General features: G+C 45.5%; 1 protein-coding gene across 2 annotated transcripts in view; it reads left to right on the forward strand.

The window, feature by feature from the left end:
* MYO3A (myosin IIIA) overlaps nt 1–15,513 on the forward strand; it is a 172,006-nt gene extending 156,493 nt beyond the window's left edge. The window contains exons 30-33 of one of the 2 annotated variants that reach the window (XM_067704146.1): nt 2,477–2,583; nt 8,852–8,892; nt 10,248–10,391; nt 14,942–15,193. In XM_067704146.1, the coding sequence (XP_067560247.1) occupies nt 2,477–2,583; nt 8,852–8,892; nt 10,248–10,391; nt 14,942–15,059 (410 nt within the window). In that variant the 3' untranslated portion in view covers nt 15,060–15,193. Of the gene's footprint in view, nt 1–2,476; nt 2,584–8,851; nt 8,893–10,247; nt 10,392–14,941 lie in introns of both variants that reach the window. The other variant, XM_067704228.1, reaches the window with a different exon arrangement.
* Nucleotides 15,514–18,058: the final 2,545 nt, after the last annotated feature.

The raw sequence follows: 18,058 nt of genomic DNA on the forward strand, positions 1-18,058 counted from the left end.
CATTCCAGGAGGCGAAGGATTGTTTACGCATCCAGCAAACTTTTATTAAGCACTTACTATGTGTCAGGCATTTCCTTAAGTGCCAGGAATACAAAGGTAAATGAGATAAGGTGTCTTGCGCGCAGAAACCTCACCCTCAGTCATGAAGGGAAGGGGTGGTCGATAATGTTAAATGGTCATGAAGTCAGAGATAATAAGGACAGAAAAGTGGCCTTTGGCTTGGGCAGTAAAGTGGTCACCCTTGACTGTCTAGAAGGCAGGTTCTATAGAGTCTTGGTGATAGAAATCAGACAGAACGGCAACATTTGATGAGAAAATGAAGAAAGAGCAAGACTTCCTTTATTCCCAGAATCTGTTTGTTTTTCCCTTTTGTGGCATTTATTCAGGTTCTTTGCCACCTTAAATTTATTTAATTGCTATTACAGTAGTAATATTCTGATATTTTAATTCAGACTTTAAATAATATTAAAGTCAAGTTAAAATTTAGTCCCTGGTCACCTTTATGTTTCTAAAAACATAACTTGATACTGTATTTTAATGTTTCTTGCCATTCAGACTCAAATAAGATATATAAGTGCATATGGCCAATACATTTAAAAATAATAAAACTTGACAAGAGCCAATAAGAGCTGTTTAATAATCAGCCCTGGGGCTTCCCTGGTGGCGCAGTGGTTGAGAGTCCGCCTGCCGATACAGGGGACGCGGGTTCGTGCCCCGGTCTGGGAGGATCCCACATGCCGCGGAGCGGCTGGGCCCGTGAGCCATGGCCGCTGAGCCTACGCATCCGGAGCCTGTGCTCCGCAACGGGAGAGGCCACAACAGTGAGAGGCCCACATACTGCAAAAAAATAAATAAATAAATAAATCAGCCGTGGGAGAGAGGATAAATAAGGAGAAGGAAAATAATAAAAGACCACTGTTTTTGGTGGTGGCGAGAATTCAGGTTTTACCATCTTTCCTCGTGCCTGTGATGGTCTAAGACGGGATTCAGCTAGGGCTCCGGTATCTGGATTCCCTCCACCTCCTCTGTCTACTCCTTTGGAGGAAAAGGGAGAGAGAGAATGGGAGATGAACCTCCAGGGATTGGTTGGAAAGTTACTTTTACTCCTCCTATCTATAACTGATCTCTATTAACGTGGTCTCATTAACAAAGATCCCGTTTTCTTTTGTTTTATTCTAAAAAGGACTGTAACGAATGATTGTCCTGGTTTGCACTGTTCCATGCCTTACACCACGATGACATACTCCCAACTAGCTGATCTATTTTTGTCATCCAGCAATTTCCCATAAATTTTAAAATGAATGAGTTGGATCACGTTAGGATATGAATGCTCTTGTGAGAAATACGTTCACACAGTGAGCTGGGGCTGGGACTAGAAAGTTAGGCATCTGTGAGTCTCCCTCCTGGTTGGAGCAGTCTTACGCTGCCTGTCACGGCTGCTCACACGTAGTAAGTGTGGAGCATTCATTGATTTGATTAGATTTGACTTGATCTGATTAGAATCGTTTGGAATAATTCAGTTCCTCTGTGTATTTCTATCTCTGAGGATTAGGAATTATTGTTGCCCCATTATTATATGCAATAATGATCCCTTGATGCCCTTAAAGTCCGGCTGAGAAATGTGTGCTCCGATACCTGTTGAAGGTAAGCCATTCTCCAGTGAGCACCCATCCCCTACTCCCAACCCAACCCTGATACATTTATCACAAATGCACTTAGGGGATGAGGTGGTCAAGAATCATGAAAAATAGACAGAAATGGTTTGTAAGCGGCCTATTAACTCTGTAGACATAAGGCCACTTGTAACAAAAGCACTGACAGCAAAGTGTGAAGATCCTCAGAAACTCTGATGATGTTGCCGCAGGTTTGAGGACTTGGCTCTATCAAAGAGCAGGGAGAAGAGGACAAACCTAGTTCTTTCTTGGCCAAGGATTCTAAAGTCCGATCTGAACATTCTAATAGTTTGAGATTCTGAATATTGGTGAATATCTGTCCAGCCTGCAGTTGAGCTGTCTCTTGGTTTGGGTCATAATACGAGGTGGTACTTTAAAAAATGAGAATCATGCAGTGTTTGGATGGATGGATGGATGGATGAATGGAAAGATGGATGGGTCATTCTGTAGTGCCAGTGACGGGGAGGCAAGGAGACAACAAGATTCTATGAGCATAATCCTCCTTTCTAGAGATTTTATGGCAGCTTTGTCTGCTCGCTCCATCCACCCTCAGCTGCCATTCCACATTATCGAACTGTGCGTTTCTTTTCTTCCCCTTAACTTCTCAAAATCCTAGACCACTGGACAATCGGAAGGAAACACATGATGAGGAATATAATAAGGGTTGGTGGGGGGAGCCAAGGAATTTCCTCTTTCTCCCAGTTTTGGCCCCAGTTGTATGTATATAATTTGTTGTTTAACACAAACGGTAAACTGTGCTTGATGCTAGCCTTTGTGCTTGTTTATGATCGCCTTCCTTGTAGGTATCTCCAGAGGAGAGGGGCCAAAAATACTGAGACCTCCGAGGCGGCCCCGGAAACCCAAAACACTAAATAACCCCGAAGACTCCACGTACTATTCTCTCCTGCATGTAAGTGGCTCACTCTCGTTCTCAGGTGGGAGCCGTAGCATCCCCTAACAACAGCATGGAAACTGACCATACTAGTCCTGTCAAAAGGGAGGGCTTTGCAAAGGAGATGCGCCTCGGTTTCTGCTTACCTGCCCCTCCCTTGACTGACAGTCTGGGCACTTGGCTGTCCGCCAACCCCTCTTCCTCAGGGTCCACGCCTCTCCCGCAGTCCTGTAACCCCTGTGCCCTCCCACCTTTCTCTCTTCTGGTCCTGTAATCTGAGCTGCTGTGCAAATATCAACCCAGAAAGAGAAGGGCCTCACAGCAGGAGCTCTCCAGGGAGGAACCTTAGTGTAAATGGACGGGGAGAAGGAAGGGGGAGGAAGAGACATTTACTGAACACCTTTTAAATCCCAGGCCCAGAGTGAGGTGTGTTCACACACATGGTGAGATCGAATCTTAGAGCCTGGAGGGTGGCATCCGCATCTCACAGATCAGGATTCTGAGACACGGATAAGGCACCTGTTAGCTGTCAGGGCCATTAATTGTACTGAGGTCTTCTGGTTTCCCAGCTCCCGTTGACTCGCGGTGAGCAGCCTGGGAGCTCTCGGCATCACCCCTGCCAGCCTGCCCTTCCTCTAGGTTCCTGTTCTCCGTGAATGCCACCAGCATCTGCCCGGTTACCTAAACCAGCAAAACTGCGAGGCATCCCGAATCTTGCCTGCTGATCAGACACGCTGAAGTGGGACTCCTCCCCACAAAGGCTCGCTCTGATTCATCTTCTGCTTCTGGCCTCACGGCAGCTACCCTGTTTCAGACCGTCTCATTCCTCACCTGGAGTAGTTCAGGCCCCACCTAACTGCTTCTAATCTCAGCTGCAAGCCATACCAGAACATTTCTCTAGACCATAACTTTGATTGTGTTCCTCCCTGGAGAGTCCCTCTAATGGCTCGGCAACTCTTTCTGCACCAAGTCCAGACTCCTTCGCCCCCGTGCCCACTGGCCAGGGTTAACTGCCGGCACCTCTGCCAGTGCGTGGCCTCCCACGCTCCCGAGTCCTTTGCACCTGCTGGTCCTTCCATTTACAATACTTATTCCCCCTCTCACTTCCTGCTGCCACAGTGAAGACAGCAACAACCCTCCATGTCCTTGTAGAGCCCAGAGAATGTTTCCCATGAGTTGCAATTAAGTTTCCCACCTCCCCGGCCATAAATGAAGGTTGACTTTCAAATCAACCATCTCCTGGTCCTCTCCCTTCTCTCTGCTGATTTCTCTCCAGTGTCTTTGGAAGGGTCCTCTTCCCCTTGGTGTTGCCTAGGGTTCAATCTTAGATTCTCTTCTCATCTCATTGCCTTCGGACAGTTTCATCAGCTGCCATGACATCAGTTTCTCCTGATTTCTGAATCCTGGTCTCTGGCTCAGATTCTCCCTCTGACTCCAACCTCAAACATCAGAGTACCTAGTGTTTGTTTTACATATTCCACGTGATGCACGAAGGCAGTCATACGTATATGTACATTCACCTATATACTATGGACAATACACACACACCTCCCTATATGCTATGGGTATGTACACACACCTACCTATATACTATGGGTACGTACACACACACCTCCCTATATACTGTGGGTATGTACACACACACCTCCCTATATGCTATGGGTATGTACACACACACCTCCCTATATGCTATGGGTATGTACACACACACCTCCCTATATACTATGGGTATGTACACACACCTACCTATATACTATGGGTACATACACACACACCTCCCTATATACTATGGGTACATACACACACACCTCCCTATATACTATGGGTATGTACACACACACCTCCCTATATACCATGGGTACATACACACACACACACACATACACACACCCTTTTATTACTGTGGGTACATATGCACACATCTATATACTGTGGGTACATACACACACATATCCATCTGAAATACACAATTAAATGGTTTTCAGTATAATCACAGAGTTGTACAACCATCACCACAGTCAATTTTACTTATTTTTAAATTTATTTTCATAACAATTTTAATTGAACTATAGTTGATTTACAATGTTGTATTAGTTTCAGGTGTACAGCAGACTGATTCAGCTATATATATATATATATATATATATATATATATATATAGCTGATTCACAAATGAGTCCCTGCCCCCAAGAAGCTTACTTTGTCATTGTACTGTTATTTTTAAAATGAATATAAATTGTTTTCATGCATCTTAATTTATCAGTGACTGGAAACCTTTTTATAACCCTGGGTCTTGAAATCTGAGGCTTCAGTGAAACATAGAAAACTAGTATATTATTTGAAGTGAAAACACACCATGGGTTCATATTTATCTGGCCTTTACCCAGATTTGGGGTGTTACACGTAAGTGAAATTTATAGCTGTGATGGAGCCCTACCCCCTTTAACCATCAAAGCATTCTCAGTACTTTTAAATGGTTTTCACAAACATCCTTCTCAAATACATTATACTGCACATTTTAAACCTTTTCTTCATGACCCAGGTCACTGTAGTGAGCAAAAATGTTTGCACTTTATTCAGAACTATGCTTAGCAGAGAGGCTCCCTGACAGCCGTATCTAAAGTAACACCTGTCTCTCTGTATCCTCCTGGCCCTACTTAATTCTTCTTCACAGCAGGTATAGATATGTATCTGCTTGTCTCCTGGCTGACTCTCCCCTGTGGACTAGAAGCTCCAGGAAGGCAGGGACTTTGCTCACTCTTATGGCCCCACTGTTGCTCGTCATGAGACTATTTGCTAAATAACACACGACTTACTTTAGACGAGGCTCTCAGGCTGCCGAGCTGTGGACAAGACACCCCTCCCTCATGCTTGCCCGACACGAGCAGCTGCGCTGACAGATGTCTCACCTGTTAATACAGCTTTCGTTTCTCCTTGGATGCCACCACTTAGGGTGGTCATTCCGACTGCCTTAACATCAATACTAGCTCTCTTCTATGATTTGATGCTCTTAATCTCCTACATCTGGGGAATGTTGCTGTTGTCGTGTCCAAAATAAGAGTAAGCTGAAGCTTAGAAACGTGGCTGTGGAGGAGAGAACATCAGCTGAACGCTCACGCCCCGTTGTCACGGCGTGTGGTGTCTGCTCTAACACGTAGAAGCTGTGCAGCCATCAGCAAAATGACTCCATGCCAACAGCTTCCTCAGGAAGTGAGTAATGGACCCCGTCACATCACAAGTCCCTTCCGGTCCCATTATTTTTCTGGGGCTTTCCCTCAACCACAGCAGTAGGTGGTTTGGCCACTTCCAGGTCCCTTTTTTGTTATGTCTATATTTTGGCTACCCTCTTCATCCTTGTGAAGGCCTCTGAATACATTATATATTCGTGTATTTCCAAAAGGGAAGTAAGACTGTGTCCGCCATGATGTAATGGTGAATTTTAAAGTCTTACGATAAAATGTATTTCTTTATGTCAGGTGGGAGGGAGAGGGAGTGAGATGCAGTGACTGAGGAATGGCTTCTTCAGTCCTCTGAGCTCAGACCTCTGTTCTTTCAAAGGCCTCCTCAAGAAACATCCTCACTGGATATCTCCTCCGTAAGTCATCTCTGTTTCCTTGTCTTTCTCTCTTCTTTACTCTAGTTTGATAAGAAACGGCCATAGGACATTTGCTTCTTCTTTTGCATTTAAAATCTCAGGTTTGTAATTTGTCATATCAAAACTCTGATTGCAAACATCATTGGTCTTAGTAATTCAGGCATATCTCGCTTTATTGTGCTTCACAGGTACTGTTTTTTTCTTTTTTCTTTTTTTTACAAACTGAAGGTTTGTCACAACCCTGCATTCAGCAAGTCTATTGGCACCATATTCCCAACAGCATTTGCTCACTTCCTGTCTCTGTGTCTCTTGGTAATTCTTGTAGTATTTCAAACCCTCCACCGGCAGTTTTATGGCATTTCTAGCAATAAAGCATTTTTAAAATAAGGTATGCATTTGTTTAGACATAATGCTATGGCACACTTAATAGACTATAGTAGAGTGTAAACGTAACTTTTATATGCACTGGGAAACCAAAAACATTTGTGTGACTTGCTTTATTGCAGTGGCCTGGAACCAAACCTGCAATATCTCCGAGGTGTGTGTGTAAATGCTCCTAATATACAGTCCTGTGTGATAAAATTCATATTAAGTCCTCTTCCAGGAAATGCAATATCCTTCTTCATGATCAATAATGCCATTTCATACGTCCCTTTAGCCCTAGAGCCTAGGGGACTGAGAGACAACTAACTGTAAAGCTCTGTCTTAACACTCATTTCTTCCTCCCGCTTTGTTCCTGATTTACAGCTCCTATTTTATTACCTTGATTACATAATTGCTTCTATTATAAACCATCTTAAATAATTTTTGGAAAAGTATATCATTGAATTACATTTCATTAGACTATTCTAGCACCGGCAAGAGCGAAATAAGCCCAGACAGTATTTACTCTTCTAAGAATTCCTGTAACTGAGAATCAGCTTGTCCACACCATCTCCCAGGTGGAAGTGCTGATCCAGAATAAAAAGGGGTCCTCGCCAGGGTGGAACGTTATTTGATTCTTGGTTGTAGAAAGGGGATCTCTGTTACTCAGCATCATTTTGGATTATAGAAAATGGTTATCAAGGACAAGAGAGACGTTTCTTTCAGATGATCAAGGAGGCAGGACCTCTTCTGTTAAGGCAACCACCACAGCAAACACCACCCTGCTCCCAGGGATCATTAACTGAACTGCTAGGGGCCGTTGTGCTTATGCTGGTAATAGCATTATTTGTAAGCACCTCCTAGCCTAGGGCACTGTGTCAAGAATGTGAAGTAACAGGAAGCGGGAAGGACAGGAATGTAATTGGTGTCCTGCCCCTTACATTGTTACTTCCTGAATGGTCCACTCCCAGACTTGATGCAGGAAAGCATTCATTTCCACCTCATCCACCCACTAAAATACCAACGATAAGAATAAAAGGAACTATGAACTATTTGCCTCATCTAACATTTTAAGTTATTACAAATGATAAGTTATGAGAAAAAAATGATTCAGTATGTCTAAGGATAACTTGGGAAAACCCTAGATATTTACAAACCATTATTATTATTATTTTTTTTTTTTTGCGGCATGCGGGCCTCTCACTGTTGTGGCCTCTCCCGTCGCGAAGCACAGGCTCCGGACGCGCAGGCTCAGCGGCCATGGCTCACGGGCCCAGCCGCTCTGCGACATGTGGGATCTTCCCGGACTGGGGCATGAACCCGCGTCCCCTGCATCGGCAGGCGGACTCTCAACCACTGCGCCACCAGGGAAGCCCACAAACCATTATTAATTGACATTTTTTTTATCTTGCACTTTTATGGTGCCACCCAACTTGATACTTGCATTAGGGTTGCCACAATTATAATATCTTAAGCTTGTTCAAGGTGAGTGTGGTATTTGTTTTCTCAGCCTAAAAGACATATATCTTCTTTTCAACATGTAAATATAGGAGTTCAAATGCATTGAGCTAGAACACAGTGAAACACATGACTAATGTCACAATACAAAAGAGAATACTGCTTTATATGTAAGATTAAATGAAATACCACTTTGTTCAAATTGAATTACTGATTAAAATATATCTAGTTATTTTTATACTTAAACATTCCAAAGTATGCCGTGATACATCAAATTTCCAATTATGAAAAAACATTTTGCAGTGAACATATGTGTCATCCATGCTGCTACTCTTATGCCATAAGTGGGCTCCTATAGGTTAATGAAGTCAGATTTCCATTCTTCTGTGTCCTGTTGCAGCTGCCCTAACTATCCACCCATCTGCTTTACCTGCAGACAAGGATGACATCAAAGCAGCCTAATTAACCTGCCTAAATACAACTACATTTGTGATAGAGAGATAGACTTTCCAGAAAGTCTGACATTTTGTCCCCATTTGTAGGTAGATAGACGTTATGTAATCTTGTATAGACTGGTCACCACTGTGTGGTAAACTCTTTTTTTATATGGGATGCAAAGATTAATTTCATTCCCGGCCTGGTTAAAAAAAAACAGCAACACAAATTCATAATTAGTAAAATTTGAGTAAACTAAAATTTTTAATTGAGTACAATTTCTTTAGATTGTAAATATATTTTATCCACTTGCTTATTTCTAAATCAGCTTTATAGGAATACATTTATATGTTAATACTATAGTAATATATAAATTAATCCTATTAAGATCATAATATGATATAGAGTCTTTTTTAATTATTCTATTCTGTTTAGAAGTCAATCCAAGAAGAAAAACGAAGATCGAGGAAAGATAGGTAATTATTATGTCTAACTTTAATGTCATCTTCTCAAACCAAAATATAACTCCATATGTTCAAATTATGATTAAAAACCACCCATTTTATGTGGATAGATTTTGGGAAGTAGTGTGCTCTCAATACATTTATATTATACATATGAGGTTTATATGTAATTTATAAGATCTTACCTATCGGAAATATACTGAGATAACACAGTGCAAGTTATTTACTGAGAACTCAAACAGTTTTTAATAAATTGTACCGTCCAGTATGGAATTTGCTTTTCTTGTCCCATTAATATGGTTTTGATTGAGCAGTTTGAGCATGCTCATGTTCATGAACTTTCTTTCCCCAAACTCTTTGTACTTTTTTGTTCTTCAACACAAGCTAAATCACTTTTTATAATGTTTATGTATTTGTTAGGAAGATGAGGTTTTTGTCACCTGCGTGTGTGGCCCACTTCTATTCACACTATTCCCCTTTCCCTATAACATTTCAGCCCACCAGTGCTTTACTCTTTTAATATTATATTTCAAGCAACGAATTTCCGGACAGTGCTCAAAACAATCGAGGGTTCTTCTATTAAGCATGAGTGGACACAGAGTTCCGATTTATGAATCAGTGGCATTCTGAAAGTTCATTTATAGATTGGTATCTTAACTTGAAAAGCACTTTTCCCCAAAGTACTGTAACACCCAGTAGTTTTTCAGACTGACACCTGTTGACCTTAGATGAAGTTCCATCAGACCAGAGATACCGAGTACCACAGGAACCAGAGTGCAGTTTGACTAGATCCAAGAATGAAAACGGTTGAGGACACACCCCTGTGTGTGTGTTGTGTGCAGAAATTAAAATCTAGCAGAGAAATCAGTCCCCTAGAGACACAGGGGTAGGGAAGGACAGAAGGTTACCTGTGAAGGAAGTAAGGTAAGCTCATGACACATGATGTGCCTCAGTGGGCTGATAAAATTGGGAAGTGCTTGTGTTAGTACATAAAGGCCAGCTTTCCTCATGGTGGCCCAAGGGTCAGTTGTGAGTCCTGATGTAGACTGGCCAAGTGAGCATTATAATCACCGGCTATCTAGTAACTACTAGTTTTGTGCCAAGTTGAACTTGGAAAGTGGTAGAACTTGGAAAGGCTGTCCCAGCAGCTAATGCCCTCTTAAAGGTAAGAAGTGAGGGGTTTGTTTTTCTTTTTAATTTACGGTATATACTGTTTTTGCACATTTCAAGACCTCTCTCATTCCTGTTGACATACATGTGTTACTGCTTAATTATCGTAAATACTTTAAACGAAGAAAACAAGTATCTTGTAAGTTTAAGTGAGTAGACAGCTTGATACTGTGGTGTGTTTATGTGTTCATTTGCAGTCAGGGAAAATTATTAGATTTGGAAGATTTCTATTATAAGGAAATTTTGCCCAGTCATCCTGGACCAGAGGAACACAACCTTAGTTTAAGAGAACGAAGACAACAGCAAGAACTCCAGAATCAATGTTTTAAAGCTGATGAAAGGTAATAAACGTACGTTGAAGTACAGCATTTTCAATTTTATACTCACCATTCCATTTCTAAAGCATTTTCATTTACGTATGGACTAATGACAAAGCGTTCTTACTGAGCATTGCGTCTTATGATTGATGTGTTGTTTAAAAGTAAAATCATAAGGATTATGGTAAGGTAATCAGACATCCCAGTTTTTCTAGCACAATCCCGGTTTTTACCTGTTTTCTTGGTGTAATCATCAAAAGCACTCCCTTTTAAAAGTTGTTTGGTTTGGATGATAAATTATGTGGTCATACTATATAATTATAAACAATATCTGTGTTTAATAATATCCAAAACCTGTGTTTAAGCTCTAACCAGTGTGATTTCATTTACTTATTGGTTTCTCGATTATGCTGTGTAATTTCTCAGAATCAGTGATGTCAGACCAAAAACAAAAAATTGAGGAGAAATATTCATACAGAAATATGTATTTTGGATTTGATTTTCACTTTGCCACCAACTTTGTTTGACATTTAACTTAGACCATTTGTAGCTTACTTACTACTTTGGGAATGTTTTTTTCTTTCCCCAAAAAATTCTTTGTAAAGTTTTGAAATTGAGGGCACATAATAAGATGGACATGTGGTATATGAGAAATGGGAGCAGCGCCAGGCAATGAAAAGCTGTTTTTCCAAAATCCTAAGTGAACACTCTGTCAGCCCAGGGCACGCAGACCCCCCACATAGCTGCCTCTTGCACAGTGTGCTATGTGGTTAAGAGAAGAGGGTTTAGAGCGAGATGGTCTCAGATTTGGGTCCCAATTCTGCCACTTAGTAGCTGAGTGACCTTGCAGTGTTACTAGACCTCTTTAAGCTTCTGTTTTCACATCTGCAAAAGGATTTACTAGTTGCCTCGCCGTGTTGTTGGAGAGATTAAATGAAACGATGAATACGGGGCACTTAATGCGAGACATGGCGCCGGGGAGGTGTTCCATAAATGGTGGCTGTCATCATCTTTATTTGCTTGTCCAGAACTATGGTTTCTGCCCCTTGTCTCCAAAAGAAGATGTATTCTTCCATCTTGGAGCTTAGAGATGTTCTGGTCCAACCACAGAGTTCTATATGGGAGAATTACCAAGTGCCCGAGAGATTAAGGGACTTGCCCGAAGTCCCACATTGAGTGAGTGAACTAAAATCCAAGGGCTTTCACTCTTTGCTCAAATGGCTTCTCACTGACGCACCCACTTCCCGTTTTAACAAGCCAGTCTGCCTCCCCTCAGGCGTGTTCTCCCCTCCCCGCAGCGGCAGGCACACATCTGCTGTGAACGTGTTCACTCCCTGGTGTTCCAGTGGCGTCTCTGGATGTCAAGGCAGTTCATTAGACTAGAAGCTGGGAGCTCACCTCAGCGGAGCGCTCGCGGTGTGCTAGGCTGTGCTCTTATCCTGTTACCTTTGCTCTTATCTCATTTAACCCTCACAGGAGCTAGCGAGATGGTTACTCTCCTTGCCCTATTTTACAGATGAGGAAGCTAAGCCTGCTTAGTTTCATACTGCAAACAGTCACCTAGATAATAAATGATGGGGTTAGAATTTGAACACAGGCCTTTGTGAATTTAGAGCTGATAACCTTTAGCACCCACGCTGGGTGCTTGAGGAGGGAGTGATGCAGTCCTGTCCAAGATACGATCCTTATATCTGTCTCTGAGGATCTGGACTTGAGAGAGAAAGGATTCTTATCTAACCCTGCAGACAGGTAACTCCAAGGTGGGATATTTCTAAACTAAGGAAGATTAAAGAGACAAAACAACCAAGTGCAGTAGGTCAACCTTGATAGGATCTTGGCTTTAAAATAGAAAACAAAAACAAAACAGAAAAACAGCTCTAAAGGACCTTTTGGGACAATTAGAGAAGCTTCAGGCCAAGCTATATGTTGGAAGATGTTATTGTAGAAAGAATATTTTATATATCTTATTATATATATTAAATTATCTAATAAATATTATATATTTATCCTATATAGAAATATATAGTACATATTTTATATAGATACTAATATATTATTCTGATAAAATATTTATATATATTATATAATACATACTCTCTCTGTATAGTGTACTCAGATAAATAAATAAATATATATATATTTATCTGAACATAAACACACACACACACACACACACACACACACACACACACACACACACACACACACACACACACACACACACACACACACACCACCCAAGTACACCAGGAAGGTATGAGCAGGTCTGGGAATCAGGGACAAAAGCAATGATGATTTGAGTGTCTCATGAATTTGAATGAATGAAAGCAAGTGCAAGGTAGTCAGTGATAACATGGATGACTGTCCTTGTAGCTAAGACCAAACCTTCCCTTTGTGCACTGAATTCTAGTCCTTCCATGTCCACCAGAACATTGTCCTGCAACTGTCCCCTCTCTCTTCTGCACCTTGAATGTTTGTTCTCTTTACCAAATCATTTCTGACAATGTGCGAACATGATCCAATTGGACGCATCATAAAAAGTACCTTTGACTCGATCTGGAAGTCATCCTTGACTTTCCAAAACACCCGTATTCCTGCTCTTCATTACAGCAGAAGAGTAAATAGATGGGCGAGATCCTACCTCCTCCTGGGCCTCTCTTCCCATCCTTTCTTGAGCCACATACTCAAGTTTCCATTCCCATCATTCCATGGAAACTGTCCCTGCCAAGGTCACCATATCCAGTGATGATTCTCAATCCTTATCTCACCCTATCAGCAGCATTTGACACTCTTTCTTTAAACGTTTTCTTCATTGGCCTCCAGGACAGCAGCTCCTTCCCTTGGTTTGCCTCCTACCTCACCCTCTGCTTCTCATTCTTCTTCGCTGATTCCTCCTCATTTCACTGATCTCTCAACACTGGAGAGTCCCAGTCCTTTGTTTGCATCATCAACACATACTCTCATGACCTTAAAGGTCATCTATTTACCTAAAATTGCCAAACTGAAATCTCTAGCGTAGGTCAGGGCTTATATATCCAACCGCCTATTCAGTATCTTCTCTTGAATATCTAGTAAGTATCTCAAAGTTAGCACAACTGAAACCAAAATCTTTATCTCCCCCTCCCCCATGAGGGGCTCTCCTGTAGCCTTCCCCATATTGTTAAATGGCAACCTCACTTTTCCTATGGTTTAAGGTAAGAACCTTGGAGACATTCTTGATTCCTTTCTTTTACACCCCACATCCATTCAGCAAACTCTTCCAGATTGACCTACCAAGATAAGTAAAATTTGACCAATTCTAACCTCCACAAGCCTAAGCCTGCCAGTCTTGCTGAAGACTATTACAGTGTCTCTAACAGGCCTCCTTACTTCCACTGAACCACTCAACTCGGAAACCTCCAGTTTGTCTCTTGCTCTAAGTAAAATTCAAATTCTTGCCATGGTCTCACAGCTCTATGTTGTCTGTCACACTGTCCCCTCATTCCTCCTGCTCTCGTCCCTCTCTATTCTCCGCCTTGCTTGCCCCATTCATGCCGCAGTGGCCTCCTTGTTGTGCCATGAACACAATACGCACCCTCATCTTGGGACCTTTACGTGGGTCTTGCATCATCCTGGAGTGACTGCCCTTCCCCAAGAGATCTGCCTGACTCTCCGCCCGTTCTTTCAGGCCTCTCGTCCAATGTCACCTTATCAGAGAGGCCTTTCCTGATCACCCTCTATGAAATTGCTTGGACACACACACACACACACACACACACACACACACACACACACGCGCGCGCGTCAGCCTTTCCCCATGAACCTGCTTTACTTCTCTGTAGACTCTGTAGACCTTCCGCCCCCTGGTGTGTTGGAGCTGTCCATGGTCCTCTCCCGCACTAGACGGGAAACGCTGGGAAAGCAGGGACTTGTGTTCACCCATCGCCTACGCTGGTGGCTGATGAATAAATGAAAGAATGACTGTAGCTGCATTTTAGGGAGCTCCCCACTTCCCCAGGCAAGCTGCAGACCCTAAAGGTAAACGTTGGAAGGGCTTCCCAGCAGTGGGTTCAGGAAGGGGACCCAGCAGCCTCCCTGAAAACGTGGAAGGATTAGAAAAGCTGACAGGACCCACTCCTTGCGGCTAACAGAGGGGTGGGTCACATTTGGGGGCAGCGTTTTAAGGAAACAACTGAGCAGTTGCAAAATGATGGTTGTCTGTATAGGCGCCTTGAGTTTCCTGTTTGACCAGAACGTACTAAAGTGTTTGTTTATTGGTTGTGAATTTATTTCAAGCCAAACCAAACTCACCTCTCTGAACTACACCTTCTGATGCTTTACTTAGCTGTCATTCAAACAACCGGGTTCCACCAGGTTCCACCAACCCTTCTGCTCCTCGCTCAGGAGTTTTGAAAACCTGCTGAGGCGATGTCGCAGATCCGTTTGGTCACTGCCCTGCTGTCTTGAACGTGCGGTTATGAAACGCCCGCAGTTTGGTGGGAGGTGTGGGAGGAGGACCCGCCTGACTCGGGGTGGGCGGGGATGCGCGGCGCGCGGTGGCGCCGCTGATGCTCGGCCCCGGGTCTCGCTCGCAGGTGCTGGGCGGCGGGGGACCGCGAGGAGGAGGAGAATGGGCCCACCGCCAGCCCCTACGACTACAGGAGGCTCCTGCGCAAAACCTCCCAGCGCCGGCGCCTCGTTCAGCATGTGTAGCCCCGCTGCTCGGCGGCCAGCGCCGTCGGCATGTGCCCGAGACTGCGGAGCTTGCCGGGGCCGAGGCGGGGGATCCTCAGGCACTGCGCCATCAGGCGCTGGGGCCGCAGCCCTGGCCTTGGCGGGGGCTGCCCGCTGTGCTCACCCCTCGAGTGCCCGGGCCAGCCTCTGGTGCTCGGAGGGCGGAGAGCCCTTCGGACGCCGCGTCTCCGCGCTCCCGCATCCTCCACTCCCACCAGCCGCCGGTTTGGGCATCCCTGGCCCTGGCCCCCAATGTGTCTCTTTGTTCACTTGTTTGCGACTCCTGTGGACCCGACTGCGCCTGAGCTCTCGCCGACCCCTCCTCTCTCCTTTTGGGTAACTTCACAGATTTCGTCTTTCTCGGAAACGGCTCTGCCAGGCCTGCGGCGTCCTCGCTGACGGGTTGAGTCTGTGAGGACAGAACAAAGCCGGGGCGGGGGGCGAGGGGTGGCTTTGAAGATGAACTTCATCCTTTCCCTTGGTCATTAAGGTTATTAAATAAAGGAAGTGCCTTGGAAATTTCGCGGCTTTCGGGGCTGGTCCGCTGGATTCCCCCTTGGGCCTTGGGCCCAGGCTCCTGCTGTCCGGCTGTGCTGGTGGCAGGTGGCAGCGTCCAGGGAGGGAGGGTGCGGTGTCTTCGGTCTCCATCAGCGAACAACGCCCCTCCCCCCAGCCATCCCAAACTTACCATCTAACGTAGAACCCCGTAAGTGAGACACAAACGTGGCCTCTAGACAAAGCTCCAAGTCCAGCAACACAGCGCGCTCGCTCACACAGACTCTCTCTCTCACCCCGCACAGCCCTCCCAACCGAGGTGTCCTCCTCTGGCCCCGCCTATAAAAATTTTAGTCCCGCCACCGAGCTGAACGGTCGGATTTTTAAGGTTCTCCTAGTCTGCAGATCTGGGGCCGTCTCCACTGCTCTGGATTTTAGTGTATGTAAGACGGAGAGGAGGGCGGTGGGCAGGCAACCTTTTGCCTTCTTCAGTCGACTGCATCTTATTTAAAAACCCAGGTTAAGCTCTTCTATGGAAGTGACGCCCTTTGCGTCTACACAGCCCGGAGAGGGTGATGGAAAGGGGTGCGGTGGTATCTTGGACGGCGGAGGTGGGAGCAGCGTTTTGGCTGGAAGGGGGCTTGTCTCTTCTGCCGGCGTCCCCGGCTCGTGCGCCCGCGGCCCCGAGCCAGGGAACTTGGGAAGAGTATTCGAGGGGAGAGTGAGGGCGCGTGCAGCTGGCCGAGAGCGTTAGTTGCGCCACTCGCCCGGTGGGTGGTACGATTGTCTCCATCCCAAACAGTTGGCATGGAAAGGTCCCCAGCGGTGACGTGGACAACCTCTTCCTTTTACCAGGAGGACCTGCGCAAGGGGAAACCTCCCACTGCGGCAGGGCTGAGCTCCGAGGCCAAGTGCGCTCAGGCCCCGGTCCGTAACCTGGGTTCACGCCGCGGCCTCCATCCGGAGCGAGGAGCCACCTCCGCGGTGTGGACCGTCGGCACGGCTGTGCTTGCGCCCGGCCTAGGCACCCACGAAAGCAGCGCTGCCGAGCACCATACCCTGGGGTGGGCGATGGAGGGGGACCTGTAACCTGAGGTGGCCCGGCCCCCTCGTCCGCTTCTCACCCGTCCACCCACCACCAGGAGGCCTTAGGGGGAAAAATGAGCTCTGCTTCGTGGCCGGGCCTACTCAGTCCAAGCTTCCAGAGTGGCTCCTGCAGGCCAGAGCCTTGGCAGCCCAGCCGGATGCTGGACAGAGAGGCAGTTGGACCCCTCCCTAAAATCCATCCCTCCTCCCCCACCTTTTTAAGTGGGACTAGAAAAGAGAATAGCAAACACGTGCGGTGAACGGTTGCAATGTTTTTGTTCTCCTTTTTTTTTTTTTAATTTCTTTGTTTTCTCTCCTTTTTCCTTCTCTCTTTCCATCTCTCCTTCTTTGTCCTTTGACACCTAAGCGCTGGGAGGACACCAGGGAAAACTTGTAGCGCGCACTATTCTTCGGCAGGCCTGCAACGCAATTTCTGGGTAAACTACGGACAAAAAATAGGTCAGCCAAGGAAACCGGCCACCTCCGGCAGCCCCTGGCGCGTGGCTTTCTCTTCCCTTACTCGAGGAAGGGCCTTCGAAAGCTCTCCCCAAGCGCTGGCCCGCCTCCCCTTCCCATTCAGTGGCTGCCTCCTTTGAGAACTAATGACGGTAATTATTACCTCCCAGAGCTCTTTTGTTATCTCCAAACCCAGGCCCGAGTGAGGGGGGAGTGGGCTCTTTTTCGAGATGACAGTCTTTATAAAGCAAATTTTCGTCTAGGCTGGGCCGGCGTTGAGGAAAGACAAATCAGATACCGCGTGTATCTGAAGAGGGTGTGTTAAATAAGAAACATAAAAATACCACCATTAGATTCAAAATACCCTGGAGTTGCGGGATTTAATGCAGTTTAAACAGTAGGATTTAAAGTCATCGCGTTAAAAAAATCTATTAAATTCGGGCTTTGTGATTTCTACCTTTCTCGTATTTTAATCCGTTTCTTTCTTTGCGGCTTTGTGTGTGTGTTAAATACTTGTTTTAAAGAACCTTTTGGTTTTTGACCGCTCATTCATAGCAGAAAAGTTCAGCAACTCCAGCCTTGCTGACTCGAAGCGAAACGTGTGCAGGATTTGGTGTGTGTTTAAACAAAGGACGGGTCTCTCCGGCTCGCATCAGCGCCGCTGGAGCAGCAGCCATGGAGCTGCTCTGCCAGCGGCGCGGACGGCCAGCCCACGAAGTCCTTACCCCCCTGGAGTTGTCGCCTGGATCCACTGGAGCACTGGAGCCCGGATCGCCGGAAACAGGGGTGGGATGCAGGCCAGGGTTCGTGCCAACCGCGCGGCCACAGCTTGACGCAGGCTTCTCGGCACGGCAGGCTCTGCGCCAGGCCTAAGGCCGGACCCGTCCAGTGCCCTTCCCCGCTCCCACGCCTGGGCTCAGGTCCGGAGGCCACGGTGCAGA

This window comes from Pseudorca crassidens, chromosome 1 (assembly GCF_039906515.1).
Source record: "Pseudorca crassidens isolate mPseCra1 chromosome 1, mPseCra1.hap1, whole genome shotgun sequence".
In the NCBI taxonomy this organism is placed as follows: Eukaryota; Metazoa; Chordata; class Mammalia; order Artiodactyla; family Delphinidae; genus Pseudorca; species Pseudorca crassidens.